The 20,408-nt window shown below is 43.2% G+C and overlaps 1 protein-coding gene across 4 annotated transcripts; it reads left to right on the top strand.

The window, feature by feature from the left end:
* Positions 1-132: 132 nt before the first annotated feature.
* NFRKB (nuclear factor related to kappaB binding protein) lies at positions 133-20,157 on the top strand. Of its 4 annotated transcripts, none has more exons than XM_057373518.1 (26): positions 133-184; positions 881-1,021; positions 1,429-1,630; positions 1,719-1,846; positions 3,860-4,034; positions 4,227-4,328; positions 4,910-4,983; positions 5,389-5,473; positions 5,705-5,885; positions 6,085-6,193; positions 6,713-6,839; positions 7,865-7,930; positions 8,860-8,939; positions 9,022-9,062; positions 9,404-9,461; positions 10,284-10,458; positions 10,785-10,891; positions 11,323-11,446; positions 11,820-11,914; positions 12,538-12,758; positions 13,262-13,586; positions 14,240-14,458; positions 14,880-15,656; positions 16,507-16,613; positions 17,352-17,487; positions 18,210-20,157. In XM_057373518.1, the coding sequence occupies exons 2-26, from the start codon at positions 899-901 to the stop codon at positions 18,333-18,335; spliced, it is 3,963 nt and encodes a 1,320-aa protein (XP_057229501.1). In that variant the 5' UTR covers positions 133-184; positions 881-898; the 3' UTR covers positions 18,336-20,157. The 4 variants fall into 4 exon arrangements, with proteins under 4 accessions (XP_057229501.1, XP_057229500.1, XP_057229499.1 ...); XM_057373517.1 differs by having other exon boundaries at positions 8,857-8,939; XM_057373516.1 differs by having other exon boundaries at positions 8,857-8,939; positions 9,401-9,461.
* The last annotated feature ends 251 nt before the right edge of the window (positions 20,158-20,408 follow it).

Raw genomic sequence — 20,408 nt, 5'->3', positions numbered from 1 at the left:
ATCTGCGACTGATAGGTAGCTTCAGCACTGCACAAATGCCGTATTTTGAAGGTAACTTACAGAGCATTCCCCTCACGGATGGGCGGTGCCGCGCCTCAGGGCCCGCGCAGGCGCGGTGGGGCGGGGCGTTCGCGCAGGCGCCGTAGCGCCGCCGCCTTCCGCTTTCGGCCGGGCCGCGTGAGGGGTATGAAATAAACCTGTTTTCTCTGTTTTCTTGGCTGTCCCACCCGGATTTTAGCGGTTTTTTATTGCCCTGTTGTTTATTCTGCGTGGTTCAGGCGTTTCTTCGCAGCCCAGAGCGGCCCGGCTGTGCCGCGCAGGCGGGGACGGGGCTCCTGGCCCTGTCACAGGTTCAAACTGAGACAGAGCCCACTTTACACTGACCTTCGGTTCTGCACCTTAAAACTGCCTTCAGTATTTAAATGTAGTCTTTCCCGGTGTTTAGCAGTGTTGAAAACAGTTCCTGCAGGGGGGGAGCAAAGTGAGATGCGTCAGGTGTACTTCCCAGTCTACCTCTCTGGAAAAGCATTTCTCTACTGTCATGACCTGTGTTGTAATTGAAGAGTAAATGTTTCTATGTATGTGTTTCATATATATATRTRTRTATRTRTMTGTGTRTGKGTKTKWYWSWKWWWKRKWTKTRTRYRTATATRTRTGTATRTAYRKRYAYWTAYRKAYAYKTATGTAYRTGTRTGTSTGTRTRTATATATATATATAWATAATTTTGCTATATGTGTATATAGATATTGCCGGCCAACTCCATAGCTTCCATTTAAGCAACCACCCATCAATGGTGCCTCCTCCACCACTCCTCACATTGGGATGGATGTATCTGGGTTTGGTATTTTCATTTGTTGAGGGTTTTTCTGTCCTTATCCAGGAGCAGGAGGGGTGGAGGATGGATTCCCTGGATCACATGCTCACAGACCCCCTGGAGCTGGAGGGCAAYGGCACACGGATCATGGAGGACTGCATGCTGGGCACCACCAGAGTCAGTCTGCCCGAGGACCTCCTGGAGGATGTGAGAGACACTCCACTTTATCATAACCTCTATATAAACAACTTTTTTTACTCCCTTTTTGGACTTACAGAGCAATCTGAAAAGGGGAGGTGTTTCTGATTGCCTTGGAAAAGGTGTCAAGAAGGTATTTGATTAATCTCAGGACAACATATTTAAATCAATTCTGTTATATTCTTATTATTTTAAAATTGCCTTTAAGAAGATTGGTACAAGCTTTGAATTTATTTTCTTTGTTTATTTATTTGTTATTAATGTCAATTTCCTCACCTTTCCTCTTTATGCTCTGTTGTTTCCTGTGTTTCATGAAACACTGTCTCATGAYTGGTGTTAGTTAAAGAGCATCAAGGGCTAGAAAATGGTCAAGAACATGGCTGCATTTTCTTCAATATTGTTTCTTGTTTCTTTAGCCTGAGATCTTCTTTGAGGTTGTCAGCTTGTCAACATGGCAGGAGGTCCTGACAGATGARCAGCAAGAGCATCTAAAAAAATTCTTGCCTCACTTCCCTGAGAACAACCGAGAGCAACAGAACAGTCTCATCTTGGCACTGTTCRGTGGGGAGAACTTTCGGTTTGGGAACCCACTGCACATCGCCCAGAAACTCTTCCGTGGTCAGTCCTCATGAGGTTCTCTGCAGGTTTGGGGCAAGTTCTCAGCTAGCAGCTGAAAACCCTGGTCTGTGTTATGTCTTTGTTCCAGATGGACACTTCAATCCCGAGGTGGTGAAGTATCGRCAGCTCTGTTACAAGTCGCAGTACAAGCGCTACCTGAATGCCCAGCAGCAGTATTTCTACAGGCTGCTCAAGCAGATCCTCACTTCCCGCAATGTGAGTGCACTTTGGGACAAATAGCTTGTCTTTTTTGAAGTGTCTAGATGCAGTCATGGTTTTCTGAGGCCTTTCCTTTAATTAATTGAATGAGTAGTGTTTCTGGTTTTTCCAGTGTCCCACAGAGAACACCAGACCTGTTGTTATATTTGCAGATTTCAGGTTGCATAACTCATAGCCCTCACTTGGGTGTACTGTCATTTTTTCATGTCCACCTTGTCCCCATTTCCTGCATTTGACACTTTACAACTTACTGTCTTGGTAACAAGTCATTCTGCCTTTGTTTACCATTTCTGAAGGAAGTCTRTTTGCTAAATACAGCTAGAAAATACGTGGATCCAAGCCTCTAATTCTCATGCCTGCAAATCCCTGATAAAGTCTTCCTCTATGGATACTTCTGTGAGCAAATTGTTGCCAGCTGAAGTGTTGGCATTCATGGCAACATGAAGTGTTGCTTGTGTATCTTTATTACAGCAGTCATTGAAACATATGGGATGAAGAAGAAAGTCTGTCTTTCTAAAATGCACTACAGTGCTATGGGAAATAGAAAATCCCAGGATGGTTTGGGTTGGAAGAAACCTTATACCTCATCTCATTCCAATCCACTGCGATGGGCAAGGACACCTTTCACTAGACCAGGTTGCTTCTGGCCTTGAACACTTGCAGGGATGGGACATSCTCAACTTCACTARGCAACAATATGGTGTACATAGGAAATTATTTCCTCTGTAGCCAAAAGAGGTAAAATGCTTTTTCAAAAGAGACAGTATTCCATGTCATTGTTACATATTTGCAGGGAAACTGCATCTCACACCAATGATTCAAGTTCTTCTCAACAGTCCACATAAAATGACAGATACTATTATGTGTGCAGAAGAAGGTGCAGAAATTTCACCTGGTATTTTTTCTCGCCTTTAAATGATGGTCTAAAATGCTAGGTTTAAAACCTTGTGTGTAGCAGATACTCATTGTTCCTAAGGTTTTGTCTTGGTTTGACAGACAGGTGTTTGCCAATGAAGGCAGGGACCCCTCTTCCCTCCGAATTACTATAGCCTTGAAAAAACCATGGGCTTTCAGGCAAGAATAGGGGTAAAAGGGAATAACAGTTTTTACTAATACGCATAACAAGGTGAAACAAGTAACAATAACAATAGCAACAACCAGCCTAGTCCCAAACCCAGTGACTGCCTTACAGAGACACACCCACCCCCTTGGTGCAGTTACAGTCCCGTTGGCAGGGACGCTGTTGGCTCTCAGCCGGGCAGGGCGGGTGCGGCGATTCCCCGGAGGCTGCAGAAGACGCTGTGGCGCGGGTCCCGGCTGGCTCAGATCTCCCGCGGCACCAGTGATTGACACAAAATGGCAGAGGTGGATGGAGAAAAGTTTCTCTGCAAAACTCACAGCGGAAACGCCGATCTCGGTGCTCGTCTGGACAGCAAGAAACCCAGCACGGCAAAGAGACCAGCAGAAATCACGCAGCTGCGAGACGGGATGGAGCAGAGCTCACCCCTGAAGCTGGAATCCCCGGCAAGGCACAAGAGAGAAAAAACCACRGTGCAGCAAGCAGGAACCCAATGAGCAGGGGTGCTGGTCTCTGCAGAAAAAGGGCAGGCCAGCTTTCTCCGGAGCAGCCAGCGAGCAGACCTCCTTCTCTCAGTGAAGCAGTGAAACAACTGCAAATCCCCCACCACCACACAAAAACACTCTCTCCCAGCACTTGGCAAGACTGTTAAGGTGGGGCATAGGTATCATTGTCTTCATTAATCACCCAGCCATCAAAAGGATGACCTGGCGATTAGTGTATCCCAGCAACAAATGGGAAAGAAAAAATTCCCAAAGAAAGGGAACAAAAGGAGAAGAATTTTAACCCACAACAGGTTTCCCTTGTACAGATCTGAGATGCTGATGGCACCACGTGGTAACCTTGCTGGAAGTATCTGAGCTGGGCTAACCTGTCCTGGCTTACAGCACTGTATCTGACATAGTTAATGTYACATGAATCTCTCCTTTCAGCACTTGCTGGAATTAGCCAGGAAGGGAGGCCCTGACATGACCCTAAAGAGAAAGCACTTCCYGCCAACATAYGACTCAGAAGAAAGAGACAGACGRACACATCGGCGCTACTTGAAAATACTGAGGGAAGTGAAAGAGGAGTGTGGAGACACTACCTTGTCTTCTGATGAAGAAGGTAATGTCCTGGGCTGAACTAGACTCCAGGCATAAATGGAAAAAGACACATTTCTGATGTGGGGACAGAGCCTTTGATAAAAGATTGGATTCTGGGCTCCACTTTCACTGGCTGGTATCTAATGAACATGGGTTAATAATTACATAGACTGGTGCTGGGTCTTGCAGAAGTAAATTTATATCTCTGTTCTAGATCTAATCTCTTGGCCTCCAAGTTCTCCAGCACGRTGTTCAAGTCCACCAGTTCCCCTGAGAGTGATCCCCACATTGTCAACCTTGGACATGAAAACTGCAGGTGAGAGCCAAGCAAGGGGTCAGTATGGATAGAGGGGGGAGAATTACCCTGAGACCCTGTCAGAAATCACCTTGAAAATCTGTTGTTTGATGGGAAATCCTGTAATGCTTCATTTTTGCAATCTCCACAAATTGGCTCTTTTCCCAGTTTATTTAATCTGAAAAGATTCTTCTTGCAAGGCCAAGAATCATAGTTTCTGTAATACTACTGATTTCTCTGTTGTATTTTRCCTTTAGTGGTTGAAGCAGTAGCACAGTCCAGTTCAAAATAGTTGAGAATCCCCCCTAAAGTGACTGTAATCAAGTCTGCAAACCCTTCAGGCTGGTTCTAGCTTCTTTTCTCTTCTATGGTTGCATCAGCAATGAAATCTGATGACCCAGTGAAGCTTTGGAATGAATGAATGAATGAATGAATGAATGAATGAATGAATGAATGAATGAATGAATGAAATTTATATATGGAGAAATTAGTTACTGAAATTTGGAGATTGCTGGAAGTGTAAATGGATTGAAAATGGCATTCTACGAAGTGTGAAAAGTAACCATAGTGGAAAACTCTGCAAATAATGCTTTTCATTGCAGACAAGATAGAACTTGGGGAAAGTGATTTGAAGATGATGTTGAAGAAGCACCGTGAGAAACGGAAACGTCATCCCGTAAGATGTCAAAAAGTCTTGGGGGTTGGGATCACATTTTATCTTTGACGTTTTTATCTCTTTGCCATAAAGATCAGGGTACTTCTGGATGACAAAATAATTGCTATTTTTTGTGTGCAGCCCTTTATTGTAGCCTGAGTTCAGTTGTCAGTGTATAGATGCAGCTCCTGGCCATGCTTATCTGGTTAGAAGGATTTTGTCATTTTATTTACATGTTTTGGGGAGACAATTTTTTTTTTTATTTTAGGGTTAGAAGACGTTCCAAATTTTATTGCAGTAAATAATTTAATAAGCTGATCCTGGTTGAGTTTGGTGCATTTTACTGCTTGGGTACTTGTTTGCCTTGTTGCTGTTCTAACACTTTGTCCTTTCTCAGTTTAATTTCTGTCCCATTGTCCTGTGTAGGATCACCCTGATCTAGTCACAACAGACCTGACCCTTGAGGACATCATGACTCGAGTRAATGCTGGCCGGAAAGGTTCCTTAGCAGGTCAGTGGATCCTTTGCCTTTTTAATTTCATATGTGTTGGTTTAAATACTGGGGATTTTCTCTTGAGGGGAAAAGTAAAGATTTATGACAGCAGCTGGTAAGGTGGAATGATTGAGGTGTGAACAAGTGCACACAACACACATTTCTAGATACATACTTAAATAGTTTATGACACATTAAAATATAGTAAGAAGCTGTCTAATTATTCTTTTTACTTCATAATTTCTAAAGCCTTATTTGACCTTGCRACCCTCAAGAAAAAGGTGAAGGAAAAGGAAGATAAAAAAAAAAAGAAGCTGAAGATTATTAAATCCGAGGTGGAAGATTTGGCTGACTCTCTCGGCAATGCAGATGGACTCCCATCAATGTCTCAGGATCTTTCCCCCCTCCCCCTSTCATCTGTCAAAGAGGAGTAAGTGCTTCAGAGGGTCCTGAACACCTCACATGGTGGGAAAAAGCAACATGTTTCAGAACACATTTTTGTGGGACTGTTGCAGGCTGTTTTTTTGTGCCAGTTTGGGATGTRTGAAATGTGTGGTGTTCATCTTTGTGTGTGGAGGTGGATAGTCACTCAGGGAGCTTACTCTGCTTGTGTTCTCTTTTATTTGAAGACCTCTTGAAGATATGAAGCCATGTCTTGAAATAAATGAAATATCATCCAGCTTCTTTTTCCTTCTTCTGGAGATACTGTTCCTGGAAGGACCTGCTACTCTCTCTGTGGTAAGGAACCACCCATTTATCTAGGAATCTTTGCASGAAGCAAAATTAAAGAATAGAGGGGCTTATAGCTTTGTAGTAGTGATTTTTCTCTAGTCTTCCTCTGCTGTAAATTAGAATAAGATCTAGATTACATATTAAAGAAATTAAACCTTTTGGGAATGCTACCATAATCTGGTTTTAACATGTTTCATTAATCAGTTGCATCTGTAAGTCTTTCYATACCCATTCTAGAGATCATTAGATCTCTAGATAGATATATAAGCTATACTAGAGATATTAGGTATATTAAAATATTATATATTTTGTATACTGAGGGCAGAGATGGGGAAGTTTTTTCCCCTTCTTTGGTGCTGTTGTCTGAAATGCCATATTTGGGTTACTTGAAATACTCGGGTGATGATTTTACATACATAAAAACCTTTTTGTCCCCTGCATGTGTTTAGCTGRTTTGTTTTCTGTGAAGACAGACATAGTTTAAAGTGTGAGATCATTAATTAAAAAACTATATTTGCTCTTCAGCTTGAAGATAAAGTTCTCGATTGGCAATCTTCTCATGCCAGTGCACTAAACAGCTGGTTCTCCTTTGCTCCTAACTGGTCTGAATTGGTTTTACCTGCCTTGCAGTATTTGGCAGGTGACAGCAGAGGTAAGAAGAGATGTTAAAAATACTAATGGTGCTTGTTCCTCTGTTCTAGTCAGTGCTGGTTTACCTTATAGCTCAAATCAACTTTTCGTTTGTTGCCACAATAAATCCTTKTATTGCTGACAGCGTTTCTGTGATAGGCTGTTTGGCTGACATGTCTTGGTTGTGGTCGACGTGTTTTGCATGTGGATAGAAGTTAAGACCCTTTATGATTTCCAAGTATGTGAAAATGTCAAATTGCTTCTAGACAGACAGTTTCTCAYGTCCAGGTCGTGGCTTCAGGCATCATGTTTGAAGCAGGAAGGGATTCGTCTCTTCCTCCACAGTGTGAAGTCATTGTAGTTGTCTTTGGAGATAATAAAAAATAATCTATAATCTAAAAAACCTCTAATCCAATATGAGGTTGGCCCTGCTTGGGCCTTGGGCTTGGACCTTGGGTTTGGACCAGCTGAGTTTCAGTAATTCCTTTCAAACTAAATTATTCKGTGGTTCTCATTTACCTAGTGGGAGGTTTTAAAGGCAGAGACAGAGTAGACTGTGGTGGCCTTGCAGCATATTCTCCATGATGCTGGTGAATACTGTAAATCCTAAATTCTCTTCCCACGAGCCCATAAATATTCATTGTACAACAACAGTCCTTGGGGGCTCATTAATGAAACATTTCTTTTTCTGTTCAGCTTGAAGAAAAAGTTCTCAACTGCCAATTTTCTCATCCCACTGCACTAAATGACTGGTTCTCCTTTGCCCCTAACTGGTCTGAATGTGGTGAACAGCAGGAACAGGCTCTCAGTTGACAGCCTGTTGTTGGAAGGCTCATTATCCTGCTCTGTTACTTCCTTGTGCTTGCCCTTATATTCTGAGATGCTCACCTTCCCTTTGGGCAAGGATAAATTTAGAGATGCACTTACATAATTATTTAAAATGCTCTGTCACTGTGAATATTTAACTGGACAGTTTGCATTACCACAGTAGGATTTTGAGGTTGGACAATTGTATAATGTCACTGACATACACATTTGTCATTGTAGATGCTCCTTCCAGCTTCTCAGCTTTTGTTGAATTCAAGGAAAAAACTCAGCAGTGGAAATTGCTTGGTGAGTACCTTGTGTTCTTCTATAATTGTACTATAATTAAGGTTGGTTGTTTTCTCCAGAGCTTTACCTTCATCTTGTTGCAGCCTGGAGAGAAACACAAACAGAGCTGTTAGTTCCATGGTTAGRCATTTTCTTTTCTTTTAGCTGAGCTAATGTGTTTTGGATTCAAGGTGTTCACAAGACATCAGTATCAGCAGTAGACAGAACATAAACGACCAAAGGCACTGGGCTGTATTTCTCTGTTGCTGACTTCAAATCTGTCTGAACACCTTCATATTTTCCCTTCTGTAGAGCATACCTTCTTATAATTCAGAGTAATTTGTGATTATTACAATTGCAAATCAATTAAGCTTTTCTGTGGAGTAAACTGATGCTATTCTCATTTTTAAAAGTGAGAGCCAAAGAGCAAATTGATGATTAATGTGCTCAGGCTCATACTGACTGAATTACAGATGGTTTGTGTTTATGTTTATTCCTTTAGTTACTACCCGGAATTTTTCATTCTTAACTATGGTGATTCTAGTGATCATATTTGCAGGCTTAAACTGGCAGAGATTTGAAATCAGGAAGCTTTTCCTCGGATYCCTTTCACAGTTTTTGGTGGAGGTTATGTAGACCTGTGTTTCTGCTCATGGATTCAGTAACTGGGATTACTTTGGAGAGTGGGAACAGGTGACTGTGCCCCAAACAGCATCTTGCCTTCTGTGCTAGGAGTTGAAGTACCATCCTTTGTACCAACACAGGGCAATCACTGGGATTTAGCATTTCCAAAGCTTGGAGGTGTTCAAATATTGCAGCTTGAGCATCTGTGACTGGTGATGCATCGAGGAGGGAAGGGAAGGGAGCAAGAGAGGACTTGGAATTAAAAGCAGATGGCTTCCTAACAATGAAAATACTTCTAATTTTAAATTGTCCTGATTTCTTAGTAGGTACTTACCAAGATCATGAGAAGGAATTGGCAGCACTGTTTCATCTCTGGTTGGAGACCAAAGACCAGACTTTTTTCAAAGTGAGTCAGACAAAAAYGGCCTTCTAGGAGCAGAAAACCTGAGTGTTCTACCCAGCACTGACATTTCTCTCTCTCTCAATAGGAAAATGATGACAGCTCGGATGCCATGCCACTGCCCAGAGTGTAAGTGTGTAACACTGCTTGAAAGCCTTTGTAGTGCTGTGGAAGCTATGAGGTTTGGAACCTTGTGCCTCTGGATCCTAAAATAAAAGCAATTTAAGTTTGCATGTTATCAGAACAAAGCTGCAGTCTAATTTAGGTTCTGATAATAAGATTATTTACAGTCTTTATTTGCCTTCAGGTAGTGCACAGAGTATCTTTCAAGGTCTCTRCAGGGCTTATTTTTGTTATTATAAATGCTTTCAGAATTTGTTTAGAAGAATTTGCAGAAAGATGAGGGGATTAATCCTTTGGGACTGTTGTGGGCTTGTGCTCAGAACTGATGGTGCCCTTTGTTTCAGAAGGACCGACTATGTAGTACGGCCTAGCACTGGAGAGGAGAAACGGGTGTTTCAAGAGCAGGTAAGAAGAGAATCCTAATTTTAAAGGCACATGCTGAAACAGTTGGCCACTAAACCAGGACAATTTGTGAGGAATGGCAGTTTTATACCCTACACAAATGTAGTTAATGTGAAGAACTGATATGTGCCTTGAAGTTGGCATCTTGACCCTCCATAAAACTTGCTGATGACATAGCCTAGCTGCTTGCTTCAAAACGACCAGTATTTCCAGTGAGTAAAATAAATTGAGTAAAAATTAATTGGATAAAATTAACTGAAATTGATAATGTCAGTTGGTACTGCCAGCCCCGCTGTCTCCTTTGCCATCCCCCAGCATCAGAGGATGATTTTKTGGGCTTGTATGTGTGCAAGCAGAAAATAAGTGTCAATAAGTGTTCCTTTCCACTTAGTTATCTTGTCTGTAGTAGATGCAAGTAGGAATTAGAGGGAGGACACATGATGGGGATTCTTCTCCCTTCTCTCCATGTGCTGTCTGCAGGACAGAATATATAGGTTAAATTTTGGAAATCTCTCTTTAGCCAGATAAAGGGAGGAGGAGTAAGGGGACAGAAGATTCATGTCTTGTATTTCTGGCACCTCTGTAGTCTCTGCAGCTGCTTGATAGTGAATGCATTGCACCTGCACACCTTGCTTAGGTGGAGCATTGTATTTTGCATGAAGTAGTTTGTGATTTTCTTGATCCAAAATAAGTTTATACAGCAGTATTTGAGCTTTTAGTTTGAAAAGGCTTTCCCTAGACAATGATGACAATTTACCTTGTAGTGTAGCATAAGGTTTTGCTGTATGTTTCCTGGTCAAGTCAGTGCTCTGTGTCCACCTCCAGGAACGTTACCGTTACAGCCAGCCCCACAAAGCCTTCACCTTCCGGATGCACGGCTTCGAGTCGGTTGTTGGTCCTGTGAAGGGGGTGTTTGACAAGGAAACCTCCTTAAACAAAGCCCGGGAACATTCTCTCCTGCGCTCAGACAGACCAGCATATGTCACCATTTTGTCCCTTGGTAAGGTCATAGCCAAAAAAACTTTTTTAAACAAGAAAAACATTCCTCTGTCTCCTTAAACAGCTTCAGGAATCTACACTGGGGTTGAATGCTGTTACCCAAGTTCATCACTYCTAGCACAAAGTTTGCACAGTTGATGTACTTTAAAATGATCTTTTATGACCTCTCCTCATATTTTTGAGAGATTTTAGGGACTAGATTTTACTGAGCAAAYAGGCACTGTGAGAGCAAGGGCAATAGAGCAGTCCCATAATGTATCTGCTGGAGTACCTGAGTACAGCATCCCAGTTACAGCTRGAGGTTCAAGCTCTGGTTTTGTGTTTCAGTTCGTGATGCTGCTGCTCGCCTTCCTAATGGAGAGGGAACTCGAGCTGAAATCTGTGAGCTGCTCAAAGATTCCCAGTTCCTAGCTCCAGATGTCACCAGTGCTCAGGTAAATTAGATGTTATGTCTGGCCTCAGATTCTCATAAAAATAAAACGCACAAAYACAGGCAGTATTAAGTGGCAAAGGCCCAATAGTTTTTAAGCTRCTGTTATGAGCAAAAAGGAAGTCTGTTGCTACTATGGTGAGCTGCTGCAAATTGGACCAACTTTGGATGAGGAAAAAACAGTTAGAAAAGCCACAGAATTACCACTGTTGCAGAGCTGCTTGCATTTTAGATTGAGAAACAGTCAAGTTCCATTTAATCCAAGATGGCAAACAGCATCCTGTGCAGCAACATCTGCTCTCAGTCACTTCTCACTCAGATGAAGACTGCTCACAGCTTACACAGGTTTTATACCAAGTAGGATCACTTTTCTATTCATCAGTTTTGGCTACTCCAGAGAGRGATGCCTTGTAATCTGTGAATTCTRAACYTCAGGTTAACACTGTTGTTAGTGGTGCTCTGGACCGATTGCATTATGAGAAAGATCCCTGTGTGAAATACGATATTGGGCGGAAGTTGTGGATCTACCTGCACCGGGACAGGAGTGAGGAAGAGTTTGGTAAGCCTGAGTTGGTGATATCTTAATAATTMAAAWTGTTTATAAATATGGATAATGAACATTAATTTGTCACTAATTTTCTAGTCAGTTTGCTCATGTTAGTCCTTCAGCACTTAAACCCAGTCTTACAGAGCAGTGTGTCACTTTGAAGCATTTGTTTGAAAAATACCGTCCCACGTGCAAGAACTGCAGATGTATGCTCTCACGTGTCTTATTTTTTGGCTAATTTTACTTGATGTTYTTCTTTGCACTGTTACATGACTGTGTGTGTTTAATTCCTTGTCTGGAGAAGAATCTGCAGCTTTTAATTAGCCTTTTCCTTAAATCAGTTTGCTYGCGTTCAGGCACTCTAACCATTAATTTGTCCTTGCAGAACGGATCCATCATGCTCAAGCTGCTGCAGCAAAGGCCAAGAAAGCTCTTCAGAARCCAAAACCTCCAGCTAAAATGGTAGATTTCTTTGCTCAGGTTTGCACAGCTGCTTTTGGGATTGACAAAATTAGTCTTAATTTAATCCATAAATTCCACATCTGTAGCAGGTGATGAAAATTACCACATTTGAGTTAGCAATTCATGATGTGTATGAATGTCAGTGCACAAAACAAAGAGGGAGAGGGAGCTTTTCCTCCACCCAGCTCCCACTGCTATCCTTATCTCAGCAGAAAGAGCAATGGAATTCCTTTGTGCTCCCTATCAAAGGGATGGTCTTTCAGATCTAGTTTTGAGGTTAATATCTAACCAGAGTGTGTAGAACACGTCTGTTCTCCCCCTTGCTGTGCAGGAGCCATCAGGGTTTGGTTGTCTGAGACTAAATATGTCTGAAGTACTTGGCTGTTGGCACATTAACCAAGGTGGAAATCTGCATGTTCTGAATGCACAGCTGAGGTGCCCTTTATCTTGAGAGCAGGGGCAGCCAAAYACACCAATTCATCTATGGCTGCAGCTGGGGAAAGGCAGACACTCAGTCAAGTTTTATTACAGGATTTAGCACTGGGACCTCATTAGGACCATTCAGGTTAAAGTGCTCAGCCTACTGTAGGGTGCAGCAATCAACCCCAGTTTTTGTGATGCTGGATGTGGTTTCCTTATAGAAGTCGAGTAGCAAGGAGGGTGCTGTGAAAGCCATCCCCACMAGCACAGCAGAGCCCAGTCAGCTGAGCCTCAGTGACTCCAGCATGCCACCAACTCCTGTGACTCCTGTGACACCAACTGCACCTGCATTACCAGCAACACCCATCTCACCCCCACCGGTCTCTGCGGTCAGCAAGAGTGTATCTGGTGCTGGGTCAGAGCCAGCAAAACCCAGCCAGAGGTACTCTTTCTGTGCCCTGTGTCACTTGGGAATCCTGCTGGCTGTTTTTCTGTAATCTGTTTAATTCAGTAATGAGGGAGTTGGRRTTATTTAGTCTGGAGGARGCTTGGGGGTGACCTTATCACTCTCTACAACTCCCTRAAAGGAGGTTGGAGGCTGGTGGGAGTTGGACTCTTCACCCAGGAAACAGCAACAGGACAAGAGGGCATAGTCTCAGGCTGTGCCAGGGGAGGTTCAGGTTGGGCATCAGGAGAAATCTCTTCATAGAAAGCATGATTAGCCATTGAAAGAGGTTGCCCAGGGAGGTGGTGGAATCCCCATCCCTGGAGGTGTCCAAGGRGCCACTGAACATGGTACTCAGTGCTCTGGGCTGGGTGACAAGGTGGGGATTGGTCACAGGTTGGATTCAATAATCTCAGAAGTTTTTTTACAACCTCGATGATTCTGTGATTGTGTGAAATTCCTACATCTTTGCTGACCTACTGGCTATGTCTTTTCTGTAGTGTTCTCCTGGTGTCCTCCCCCACCATGCCCCAACTGGGGACCTTGCTGTCCTCAGCTCACACCTCACAGGCACAGTCGGGGCCGGCGCCCACCCCACGTGTGGTCAGTCACAGCAGCTCCTCAGGCCTGCCACAGGTCCGGGTGGTCACTGCCCAATCCAGCCTCCCAGCCATGTCCCAGCAAGCCCCAGTGGTCACCCAGCAGCAGCAGCAGCAGCAACAGCAGCAGCAGCAGCAACAGCAACAACAGCAGCAGCAGCAGCCCACATCAGTGCCTCAAATCCGTGTTCCAGCTACAGCCACACAAACCAAAGTGCTCCCTCAGGTGAGTTGGAAGTGGTAGAGTAGCTCTGACGTCTGATCTGACTTGTGTTGTTTTGGTGTGATATGCWGGCATTCTGTGCTCATTTGGAGCTTGCAAGGGCACAGAAACAGTTTTACATATGCAATACAGTTGAGTGCTCTGTGCTTCACCTGTTTATCTGGCATCATTAAATTGTGCATTRCATAGAAAGTCCATAGAACTTAGAATCACAGAATTGTTAAGCTTTGAAAAGATTGTCAAGATCATAAAGTCCAGCCACGAACACAGCAGCACCACCATGTTTATTACTAAACSATATCCTTAAGTGCATCATCCACACATCTTTTTGAACACTTTGAGGGATGTTGACTCTGCCAGTGCCCTGGGCAGCCTGTTCCSATGCTATATAACCCTTTATGTGAAAAAGAAAATTCCTAATATCCAAGTTAACCTCCTTGATGCAACTTGAGGCCAATTCCTCTTGTCCTGTCATTTGTTACCTGAAAGAAGAGACTGACACCCACCTCACTACTATTCCAAGCAGGTGGAATTCTTGCAAGGGAATTCTTGTGAACTACTTTGAACTCACAAGCTGAGGCACAATACAAAGAAGAATCACTAGACTGTTCCTACTGTGATAGTCTTCTCATAGTTTTCCTCCATCTCTTCTGTAGGCTGTGATGACTCTGCCTATAAAAGCTCAAAGCAGCCCTGTGCAGGTGCCAAGAGCAGGAAGTTCCATGGCCAGCCAGGCAGGTATCACTGTCTCAGGGCTGTCTGCAGTGCCCAGCACTGCTGTGAAGCCAGTGACCAGTTCTCCAGGCAGTTCTGCTTCCAGCACCTCCTCCACCACTGTTATTCAGAATGTGGCTGGCCAGAACATCATCAAGCAGGTGAGAGGGAGGGAGAGACAAGGAACTGGGATCCACTACCTGGTTGTTTCCTGTTTGTGTTGATGTGAACACTTGTGAGTTGTAATGCTGTGTGAGTTGATGGACTGTGCAGGTTCACAGTGCTGGTTTTGTGTGTTTGAGCCCTGGTTTCACAAACAGGTGAAAGATGTGTTTGTGCACATTGYTTAGTGATCTCTCCCTCATTTCGTTTGGAAGAGAAACCAGCCCCACAGTATTTCCTATTTCAAATGGGGTTGGGAATGCCATCTGATATACAACCACTATTTTCAGTCAGGTACTGAATGATAGTCTCTGCTTGCATTCTGGTGGGAGCAAACATCATCCTGTTGGGAAGTTCTTCTTTGAAGGTGTCTTGGACTTTGACCTGGTTTGACAGAACCATTTCTCTGATCACTCCCAGGTGGCTATAACAGGACAACTTGGTATGAAGACTCAGGCTGGAAGTGGCATCCCACTCACAGCGACCAATTTTCGGATCCAAGGGAAGGATGTGTTGCGCCTGCCCCCATCCTCCATCACCACAGATGCAAAAGGACAGACGGTGCTACGCATCACCCCAGACATGATGGCCACCCTGGCCAAGTCTCAAGTCACTACTGTCAAACTGACTCAGGACCTCTTCACAGCAGCTGCAGGAAGCAGCACTGGTGGGAAGGGCATCTCTGCGACTTTACATGTGACATCCAACCCTGTCCAGACTGCTGAATCTCCAGCMAAGACCAGCACGGCCTCTCCTGCCTCTTCCAGCCCAGCTGGAGGCACCGTGGTTAAAGTGACTCCTGATTTAAAGAGTGCAGAGCCAACAAGCTCTGCTTTCCGCCTGATGCCTGCCCTGGGCATGACTGTGGCAGATCAGAAGAGCAAAGCCATAACCACGGTGGCATCCACGGAGACCAAGCCGGCTACCACGATYAGAATTGTGCAGGGGCTGGGGGTGATACCCCCCAAAGCTGGGCAGACCATCACTGTAGCCACTCACACTAAGCAGGTGCCATCATCCTCAGCAGTGASCGTTGCTGGCACAGCCCACACCTCCTTACCCACCGTCAGTGCCACGATGTCCAAAGCAGTTGCTGTGGCCTCAGCAGCTGCAGGGACCCCCATTACCATCAGCACAGGAGCCACGGCTGTGCGGCAGGTGCCTGTCAGCACCACTGTGGTGTCTACATCCCAGGCAGTAAGTAATGCTGAGCATTGGGGGAGGAAGTGGGGTGCCAAAATACACTGATGGTTTATGGCTGAAAGSTTCTTTTGCATCCACAGAGTCAAAAAAATATGACAGAGTCATGCAATGCTTTAGGTTGTGAAGGACAATAAAGCTCATTCAGTCCTACCCTCTGCARYGGGCAGGGACACMTTCCAMTAGATCATGTTCCAGGCTTCATCCAACCTGGCCTTGAACAMTTCCAGGGATGGGGCAGCCACAACTTGTCTTCTGGGTTTGGGTTTCATTGATGCAACTCATTTATGCAGCATTTATGCAACTCATTTAATGGTGTTCAAATTGCGGCTAAATGCCCCCCAAAAGTCAGATAATTCCCTTATCTCCTCTTGCAAGTGAATGAAATAAACTTGACATATCTGAAGTCCTGCCTCATTCAGCTCAAGTGTCTTGCCCCACACCTTGGGAATAATTTCCCTTGCAATAGTGTCATAGAACATTCAAAACTAGTTACTTGTATTAACTTTTTTACTGATTTCTGCCTTTAATGCTATTTTAATGCCCAAATCTGAAGGCACCATAAACTGTATATGGTTACATAAGCTAATTGACACTATGGTAGTTTCCTAAGGATAAAAATCATGGATCCTGTGGTGCAAAGATGATGTGGGTTTTCAGGGTACAGGCAGCTATGTAGTGAATGAGAGGGAGGTGAATTTTAAGGAGCCTGAACTGTAGTAGAGATTTCATCAGCAAAACTGCTGCTGGTTTTTGCTCCCAGAACTCCCAGAAAGTAGCCAGTGTTGTCAGGCAGTTTCTCTACTGAGCTCCCCATGGCTCCTCACATGTTCTTCCTATTCCCCAGGGCAAACTTCCAGCACGGATCACAGTGCCCCTGTCAGTGATCAGCCAGCCAGTGAAGGGCAAGAGTGTGGTCACTGCCCCCATCATCAAAGGCAACCTCGGCGCCAAGTGAGTACTTTGCATCTCATAGTTCTGCTTTAGAAATAGGCTGAGGAAGGTCTGTGTTCAYTCAGTTCCTGGGGAGCAAGCTAGCAGAGGCTGGAATAGGATTGCAGCCTGTAAACAGGTCCATCAGCTGCAAGAAACTGAGTGGATATGGTGTCTGAAATGAGATTGTAATTTTTATTTRTTTTGAAACACAGGTTCTAGCAAATACACCAAAGAAAAAACATGCTGTGCCTTGAAACCAGCTGTTCATTTAGTTCTGTGTGTTTGAGCAAGAATTAAGACACTGAAATATAACTGTAATCTGAAGCCATCTCTCCATTCAGTRGAAGTTAACTGCCTTAATGAGAATTTCTCTGGCATTCAGATATTGAAGTATTTTTGTTTATTCTTCTATAAATTCTGATAGTGTCTCCCTTAGTTAATATTTCAAGCACTCAGCTGTTTCCTGCATTCAGAAGTGTTCAGGTCTGATCAGGCTAATCCAGTGATATGTGCAGACCAGAGTTAGTGGGTGTAATATTTGTGTTAATTTAATTCTCTGTCAGTTACAAATACGGACATAAATTTGTCCCTAGTGTATTTGCCAGTTTTATGAGGGAAAAAACTAACCCCACTACTTAAAAAGGTTAGTACATGTGGTAGAACTATAATGTACTAGCATTTGAAGAATGGTTTGGAGTTGGAAAGATCGAGCCTGCTGTGCTGTCTACTAACCTTTCAACAATTGTTTTTCTTTAGCATCAGTGGATTAGGCAGAAATATCATCCTGACTACAATGCCAGCAGGAACGAAACTGATTGCTGGGAACAAGCCTGTGAGTTTTCTGACTGCACAGCAACTACAGCAGCTGCAGCAGCAAGGCCAAGCAACGCAAGTAAGCGCACTTGGATCATTCTGTTTGCTTTTTCTTGAACTTAACATCTCCATGATGCCTTTGCACCGCATGCATGGGATTGCAGAAAAAGAACAGGCACACCACTTGGTTTTAGTGTCTGCATTAAGCACAAGGAATCCATCATCACCTTTATCTTTTCTCCATCCAAATTTTTGAAGCACTGCCAGTATAATGAATGTAAAACCAAAAATCCTGCCAGGGTTTTTCTATACACTCAGCAGTCTTTGTATAGTGCTTTGTACTTTGGCTTCTGTGGATCACTTTTTTCTTGAAGAAATCACATAATTGCTTTGCATATCCATCTTTCTGTGTGGAAAGTTAGTGTTCCATAATTCCAAAGAATTAATCTGSCTTGACAGCTGAGAGTAACAAGTCTGTAGAAGTGAGGTATCCAATGGATCCAAGTCCTTCTTCTGAAAAGGTGTAAAAGCAGCTGACATAACAGGTTTTTATTCAAACTAGTTTTCAGGTCTTCCTCTCTAATTTGGAAATCTCCTGCCACCATCCTGCATGGGCAGTGGCTGGAATGATCTTCTTGTGACAGATTCTGTTCCGGGAGTGTTTTTGGTGCTTGGCCTTTTTCCTTTAACTGAGTTTTTGTTGGCAGCAGAAGCAGGTACTTAACTAGAGGACAATGCAGGTGCAGTCGTTATGTTGCCAGGTTGTTTTTGAGACAAGTTTTTTCTTTCTGYTTCACACAGGTACGAATTCAAACAGTTCCAGCCTCCCATCTCCAGCAGGGAACAGTCTCTGGCTCTACTAAAGCAGTGTCCACTGTGGTTGTGACAACAGCTCCATCTCCAAAACAGACCCAGGATCAGCTGTGAAKACTTGTTTGATCATGGATTTCTGAGAACTTCCCTGAGCCTGTTGTCATCCTCCATCCAACCAACCACCTGAGGCTGCCTAACCCTAGCCATGGACTGGATTCTGCCCTTGCTTCACCAGGGTCAGCACTGTGACGTCTGGGTACAAAATCCACAGAAAAAAAATCATGCTGTACCTGTAATATAAAACGTGTCAGCCCAGATGTGTAAATCCAGGTTCTKTGGAATTGATAATTTAAGAAATGTCTTCCTGGTTTTTGTTCTCTTTCCATCCAAAGGACTTTTGGCAAATACAGTTTCTATGCATTTCGGRTTATAGACCAAGCAGTTATCCTGGATCTTCCTTAAGCAGGGAAAGTTGCTGGGAAGGGGTAATTCAGTGGCTTTTCAAAGTCATGGAGAAGATGTSTCCTTTTACTGGAGTCTGGATGTCACTACTGTTACCTGGTGACTCAGGATGGTGTCTTGGACACTGGAGTTTATTGTAACTCAGGATGGATGTAGAGCCCTAGTAGTTGAGAGTACTATTTATGGAATTTTTTAACACCTCTCCCTTCTCTGAGCTCAGACCCTGAACAGATCCCACATCCATGTCCGGTTGCTGTGAAAGACAGAGTGAAAGTCAGGGTGKTTTTTTCTGCTGTAACAGAGTGAGTAATCATGGGGGAGAGGGAGAGGAGACACAGAAAGTCATTGTGTGAACAAGTCTGTCAGCAAATGGGACTGTAGTGGAAAGCAAAAAGTTGATGTTCACCAGAAAGATCCTTTTTCATCAAAAAATAAACCTCTTAATCAGTGGAAACAAATTGTACCTTGGTTTAAAAGATTGGAATATGTTTTCAAATACACCCAAACTGTTGTCTCTTGGATTTTGAAGAAATACTTTAACCCACGACCCTGGCCCTTAGTTTTGTTTTTACTTTTGCAGTTTTATCTGTCTATGTAAATATTTTTCAATTTTGCACATACTGAAGATGAATTTGTGACTGTTCTGACATAACCTTGAAACTGAATGAGATGAAAAGATGTGTTGGACCAGGAGAAGAATAAAAGTGTAGAAAGTCTTACAGATCTCTACCATCTCCTTTCAGTTTTCTACAGCATGTTTTGTGTAAAATCACTGTCCAGATTGCCAAGGGCTAACAGCCTGTCCATCTTCATAGTAAGGTGGTTCTTTTTAACCTGTTTTCTTTTTGGTAGATTTTCTCTTTTTTTTTTTTAATTTAAAGATATGATTTGCTCTAAGTTATATATTCTAGAATATAATACATTTAAAGAGCCAAATTGTACAGTTCAGGACTGTTATGGCTGGAGCTCTGTGCATGTTACTCTTTTGCTGGGCTTCAGGCTGGGGCTGTGGATCTTTCTGTACTGTATCTAACCCTCTTCAGAGCAGCTTTGAAGGAAAGCAGGTATTTCAGTAAGAAAAGAAGTAGCTGGATGTGAATATTGAGTTAGTAGGACACATCAGTTCAGCATTTGAAAGCAATTGCTTGAATTATGGTTTATATGCTTCAGGAACAATTTGGAGTGATAAAGGTTTTCTGTCCTGCTTTATCAGGTTTGTACCTGTTTTGTTCATTCATCAATCAGGAACCAGCAGAAAGATTGTGGTTTGGGAGGGAACATTCCCAAGCCCTTTTAGTGGCCAAGTTAAAAGAAGAAATTAAAGACGCAATAAGCAACTTCCTGCTACTGCTTATATGAAAGAGCCTCCAAATTCAAAACATAATCAAGATAATCCTGCTRCATTCTGTTCATAATAAATTAATAATTAACCTACAATCAAGTGCTGAAAGAGGGTTACATTGTGAAGATCCATCAATTCTCATTAATTTCTTGCTGGACACAGGAGGCTTTGGCAGTATTAAACAAGAAACGTGCATCTAATCCCAGGAGTTTAGTGTGTCTCARGTGGTTGCTGCTGATTTGAAGAATCTTGCTGTTGATCACCAACCTGCTTTTGAGCAACCTTTGCATCCTGGCTGCTTCTCTTAGGTCCCTTCTCTTTTATTTTGAAGTCTGATTTTTGATGAAAAGAGCATCAGGCACTGGGTGGGCTTCTGATTTTGA

This window comes from Malurus melanocephalus, unplaced genomic scaffold (assembly GCF_030028575.1).
Source record: "Malurus melanocephalus ecotype Western Australia unplaced genomic scaffold, MMel_1.1 scaffold_201, whole genome shotgun sequence".
Classification (NCBI taxonomy): domain Eukaryota; kingdom Metazoa; phylum Chordata; class Aves; order Passeriformes; family Maluridae; genus Malurus; species Malurus melanocephalus.
This window is presented reverse-complemented; position numbering and strand designations above follow the sequence as displayed.